The 5,605-nt window shown below is 57.2% G+C and overlaps 1 protein-coding gene across 1 annotated transcript; it reads right to left on the reverse strand.

The window, feature by feature from the left end:
- Window positions 1-4,581: 4,581 nt before the first annotated feature.
- ADORA1 (adenosine A1 receptor) lies at window positions 4,582-5,336 on the reverse strand (the record flags this gene model as incomplete). The annotated part of the gene is made up of 1 exon (XM_010287924.1): window positions 4,582-5,336. A coding segment is annotated over one exon (634 nt), but the record flags the coding sequence as incomplete, so codon positions are not given.
- Between the last annotated feature and the right edge of the window lie 269 nt (window positions 5,337-5,605).

Below are 5,605 nucleotides of genomic sequence, written 5' to 3' on the forward strand. Positions count from 1 at the left end.
GGGCTGTCAGCGCAGCCATGCAGGCAGCACGGTGAAGTCAGGCAGGAGACTGAGCTGGTCGTTGTGCTGGTGACACGAGGCACCTGGGTGTCGCCCAGGCTGGGATGTTGGGGACAAGCTGGCCAGAGGCAGGCAGTGATGGTGGTGTGCTCGGAGCGTGTGTGCACGGGGATGGGGTGCGCAGGTGCCTGTTGGTGTGAGCACACAAGCGGGTTGGTCATGCCCTGGCTTGCTTTTGGAAGTCAAAAGGGGAGTGAGGTGAGGAGAGTTTAGGGGGTTTATATGTCCTGTGCTCTCCTGCAGTGCCCAAGTGAGGACAGATTGGAGGGCAAGACAAAGAGCAAGGTAGGTCTTTGATCTGGACCAAGGTAGGTCTGGGCTGGGGCTATGGGATAGAGGGAGGGTGGACCACTTCACCAGGGATGGAGTGGGTTGAGTGTCCTGGATAAGCCCGTGTCACCTGCTGATGGAGCCCCATGGCTGGAGATGCACTGGTGGGGTGGGATGCTGCAGAGCCTGAGAGAAACCTGCCCCTTTGCGAGGTAGAGGGAGGGTTGTAAACATGGCCAGGAGGAAGAAGATGCAGCGGGGAGACTGGTGTGCCTGGCGGATGCGTGGGCAGCAGGTGGGCAGAGCCCCAGTTTGCAGGCAGGGCTCAGAGACACGGGGCACCAAGTTGGATGCATATGTGGGGCAGGTACCGGGACTGAGGGCAGGTACAAAGGAGTATGAAATGGGGCTGGGGGTGGAAAAGCAGAGCTAAAAGTAAAATCTGAATTTTGAGGGGCAGGAGAGGGTGGAGGAGCTGGGCTGCGTTGGTCGTGCATTAGAGCCATGGCTGGGATGTGTTTCCCGTCTTATCCCTGACCCCGGTCTCTCAGCAGTGGTGCCCGCACAGGGCTCGGGTCTCGCTCCTTTACCCCAGGCGGATGCTGCAGCTGCTGCTCGGTAGCGTGGCACACGGCGATGCTCCCGGCCATGACCTCTGCTGCCTGCGGGCCTGCCCCCTCCCTGGAGGTACCCCGGGGGCCTGCACCTCAGCCTGCCATGGCATGGTCCTCTCTGAAAGTGTCCTCAGGTGTGACAATAAAACAAGCCCATCTTTGGTCGTCTTAAAAAAACCACTATGTTTTTCTTGTTGTGGGGTTGGCTTGGGTAGGGGGAGGTGGTGGGGACAGAGCTGCTGTGGATGCCACGGGGTCATATAGCATCCCACTGAGCCGTGGGTAGAAGAGATGTTTTTTGAGCTTGGCAAGAAAGGACCAGCTTTATAAAGCATGTCTGAAGATGACTAAACCAGAAGCAACCCAACAAGGAAGAGGAGGAAAGTTTCCTTCTGGAGCTGGAGAATGATTCTGGCTGGGGGGGGTAGAAACAGCAACATCAAAACTGTGGCATGTTGATGCTGCTTCATCAAAGCTCGGTTTCTTTATCCGCGTCAATGATGCAATGGTGCAGCCACGCGCTGCCACCAGCATCCCCTCCCCGCAGCGTGAGACGGCGGGGACAGGACATGCCCATGCATTATCCAGAGGAGGAAGAATCGGCTCCGTTAGCTGCTGATGGCTCATGTGCAGAAGGACGACTCGTTACAGCTCGGAGACAGCTTGGGTCAGAGATGCTCTTTATTAACGGAGAGCCCATCAAGTTGACTAAGCGCATCGTTTTCCAGGGGTCAGCAGCGCGGTGTGCTCCTCCACCAGCCCAGCCTCCCCCTCAGGCTGACGGGGCTGGCACGTGGGTACGGGCAGGAGCTCTCCCGGCCACATACCAGCTTGGTTATGGGGCCAGACCCAGACCCTGCCCTGAGAAAGGCATAGCCTGGCAGGCCCTGGCACTGCAAATGTGGGTGCAAATCCAGCCTGGGCACCCAGAGATCTGAGCCCCTCCCGCTCTTGGTGCCACTGGGCAGCGAAGAGCTGACCCCTCTCTGCAGCATCTCTCCTGCAGCCCCTCTGCTTTGTCCCGTCCGCCCCGTCTCCTCCCCTCCACGCCCGAGCTGGAGTCGTGTGGGTATTGCTGTTCCCAGGAGCTCAGCACTGGCGCAGCACTGGCCACACCAGACATCGTTTCCACCATCAGAGGGCATCGTGGGATTAATTTTTATCCCAGCTGATGGTCAGGCTGGTTCATTGAGGCGGTTGGGGTTAGTGATGGTACCGCTGGGATGGAGGTTGCAGTCCAGCTGGCAGGTCGAGAGCAGCTCTTCCCCCAGCATGCTCACGCCCGACCTCGGACACTGGTGGGGGGTGTCCTGGTACCCTTGATGTCCCTGGCATCTCAGCATGTGGCTTTGGCCAGTGGGAGCCTTGGGGGACAGGGGCTGGGAGTGGGCTAGTGGGCTGTGTTAGCCAGGGGTTTGCTAACGCAGGAGACAAGCAGCATCTCCAAGACTGGCTCATGTGCACACTGTGCCCTTTCCAGACTCTTAATGCAGCTGTACAGGGCAAAGACTGTGTTTGTAACCCCACAGGGGACCGGTGAGGGTAACAGCATCCACTTTTAGTGAGCTCTCCCCGGGAAAGGTCCAGAGAGCATGGAGTGGAAAAATCCACTAGATGTTTTTTCTGAGCGCAGTCATCTACATGCCTTTTAATTTATGAGCATGCCAGCCGTCAGGTTTCTGGACACCTCAGCAAGGATCAGGCAAAGGCATCAGCTCCAGGAAAGCAGCCTCTTGCAGAAATAAGATGCAAGTGGGAATCAGACCTGTGCTCGGTAAACAGCAGCCCTAACCTGGGGCCAAGCTACTGCGGTGCAAAGGGACCCCAGGCACGGGGCAGGGGGGTCCTGTCTGTGCCAGCCTGCGGCTGCAGCATCTGCAGGTACTACTGAAAAAGGATTTGGTATTCTTCACCTTGAGGAGCCTGGGGGGGTGTTCAGGGCCCCTCTATCGCGACGAGGCCCAAGGGAAGGATTTGCTCCTGCCCCTGCCGTTGCTCTTCTGCTCTGCTACGGTTTTGCCTGGTGTGGTGTGAGCCAGGAGCCTGGATACGATATATTGAGGCCTTTGGAAAATGTGGGAGGCTGAGCCCCTCACCTCCTCCCATCCTTCCTCCAGCCCTTCTTTGCTGCCCTCCTCTTCCTCTTGGAGAAATGGAGGAGTTCCCTCCAGGCTAAACAGAGCTGCTGCAGTGGTGGACATCCCTTGCCCCATTGCTCTACAGAGCCAGCTAAAGAGCCAGCCACAAATCTCACCCACCCAAGGTCCTTTTCCTCTCCACACCCCCTCCCAGCCCCTGCGGGAACTTGCTGCAGTAGCTTTGACGTCCGAGGGGCACAACCCTCCTGGGGCAGGGGAAGGGTCATAGGAAGTGTGTTTCCAATGGGAGACTGGTGAACAAGGGATGCTGATAAGCAAAGAATCCCGATTAACTCAAATTAACTCTTCCCACCACCACTTCAGCCCTGGAAAAGATCCTACTGCAGAGCCGGGACTGGCAGTGCGGCTGCCAGCATCCATAGGGACCACAGAGCCGGGTGGGGTGATGGCCCGTCTCCAGCCACCCCATCCTTAAATGTGACCAGCGACACACCCTGCCCACGGCTAAACCTGAGGAAGATGTCTGGGCATGGGAAAATGCCCCTGTGGCAACATCAACACCAACGCAGTGGCCAGCAGCCCTCTCCCACGCACCCCTAAACGGGCGCAGGTGCCTCTCTGCTCCCCTGGGCCATGGGGGTGGCTGCATTGACCCACAAAGTTTGGGTCAAAAGGGTTTGGCTGCACAGGGAGGGTGGTGGGGAGCGATGTGGGAGGCATGAGGTAAACAGGGGCTGGGAGACACTTGCCTCTGCCTTGCGCAGAAGACAGAAAAGAGGGAAAAATGACTCAAAGTAAAAGGAGAGAAAAGACACATGGAGGGGACCCAGCTCCCTGGGTGCAGCTCTCAGCGGTGGTGGGTGCTGCTGGGGTCCGTGGGGAGACATTGGGGCGGCACAGGGTGCTTCTCGCCGTGTACTCGGGGCTTCCTTTCCCCTCGTCGGTAGCACTGGGAGTTGGAGACTGGCCCTTTGCTCCGTGGGGGTGGGGGGTTCATCACCCTGTGGGTGCTGGCATTCCCATGGGATGCCTTTTCCTATCGCTTCCCGTGCCCCGGCCCAGCTCACCTCTCCCTGGTTATGGAGGGGAAAGAAAGGACTTGAAAACTCCCAGCTTCAGAGGCGCAGAAACCCCATTGCCCTGGGCTCCCCCGGTTCTCGGCAGCTTCACTCCCACCGGGGCACCCCTTTGCCCCCGTGCTCAGGTACCCCCATGGGTCCATGGATGCGGGGGTCAGAGCATGAGGTGCCCCCAGCATTACCGACTGCCACGCTCCAAGGAGCCGGAGGTCTCCATCAATGGCAGAGGACCTCCTGGGTGGTTTTTATCATTTTACTTTATTTGCATGAAGATAAACTGCGCCTTTGTCTGTACAATTTCTCCTTAAATACTTGGCAACCATTAAAAAAAACCCAAAACAAAAACAAACAGGAAAAAAAAAAGGAAAGGAACAGTGCAGGCTACAATATCAAAACAGTACGATGCTTGTGAATAAATAACCCCCCGGTGCAGCTGGGGGACACAGCTTGTTCGGATTGCACAGGGCTGGTGAACCCAGCCCTCCCAGGTCCTCACCAGCCCTTCCCCTGGCAGCAGGAACAGTGGCCAGATGAGGACCGGGCTGGGCATGGAGGACCCCTCTCTGCTTTCTCCCAGCTCCTAGTTGCCCGGATCAGCCGTGGTGGTGCTGGCATTTTTGTTGGTTTTGCAGCAGAAGTACTGGTTCCAGATCTGCAGGAAAGCTGTCCGGAACTTCTTGATCCTGAAAGCGTAAACGATGGGGTTCATGGCTGAGTTGCCATGAGTGAGGAAGATGGCGATGTAGGTGAGGATGTGTGGCGTCTCGCAGGATGGGCAGAACAAGGTGATGCAGTTGAGGACGTGCAGAGGGAGCCAGCTGAGCGCAAAGAGGAAGAGAACCAGTGCTAATGACTTGGCAATCTTCAACTCCTTCCCATAATACTTCTGGGGATCATTGGAGCTGGAGGAGACCTTCTTGTTGAGTTGCTTGCGGATGAGGTTGAAGACTTCCAGGTAGATAAGCAGCATCAGCAACAGGGGAGGCAGGACCCAAACGAAGAAGTTGAAGTACACCATGTACTCCATGCTGATGACCGTCTCAAACTGGCACTTGATGACAAACTCCGTGTGGCTGGCGTTCAGCTCCTGAGTCCTTCGCATCTTGTTCAGGTTGTTCCAGCCAAACATAGGGGTGAGTCCCACCAGAAAGGAGACGATCCAGCAGCAAGCGATGGCCACCGCTGCACGCCGGGGTGTCACCACACTCTTATACCTGTGGAAGAGACAACAACGGCAGGAAAGAATGAAACACAAGTGTGGTGCTCTGCCTGGGGGTCAAGATGGCTCCATGTGGAGTGGCAGTGCCCATGGTGCTCCTCGTTCCCTTCCTTGGCAATTGGTAACAGCTTGTCCTGACAGATGTGTTAATGGACTGGTTTCTCTGCATGTGCCTTGGGGAACCTCACCCTGTCGCCCACCACCCCCCAGCCCCAGGGATGGGCAGAGACCTCAGACATGATCCCGGAGCTCTGGGGTTTGATG

This window comes from Phaethon lepturus, unplaced genomic scaffold, assembly GCF_000687285.1.
Source record: "Phaethon lepturus isolate BGI_N335 unplaced genomic scaffold, ASM68728v1 scaffold44165, whole genome shotgun sequence".
NCBI classification, from domain to species: Eukaryota; Metazoa; Chordata; class Aves; order Phaethontiformes; family Phaethontidae; genus Phaethon; species Phaethon lepturus.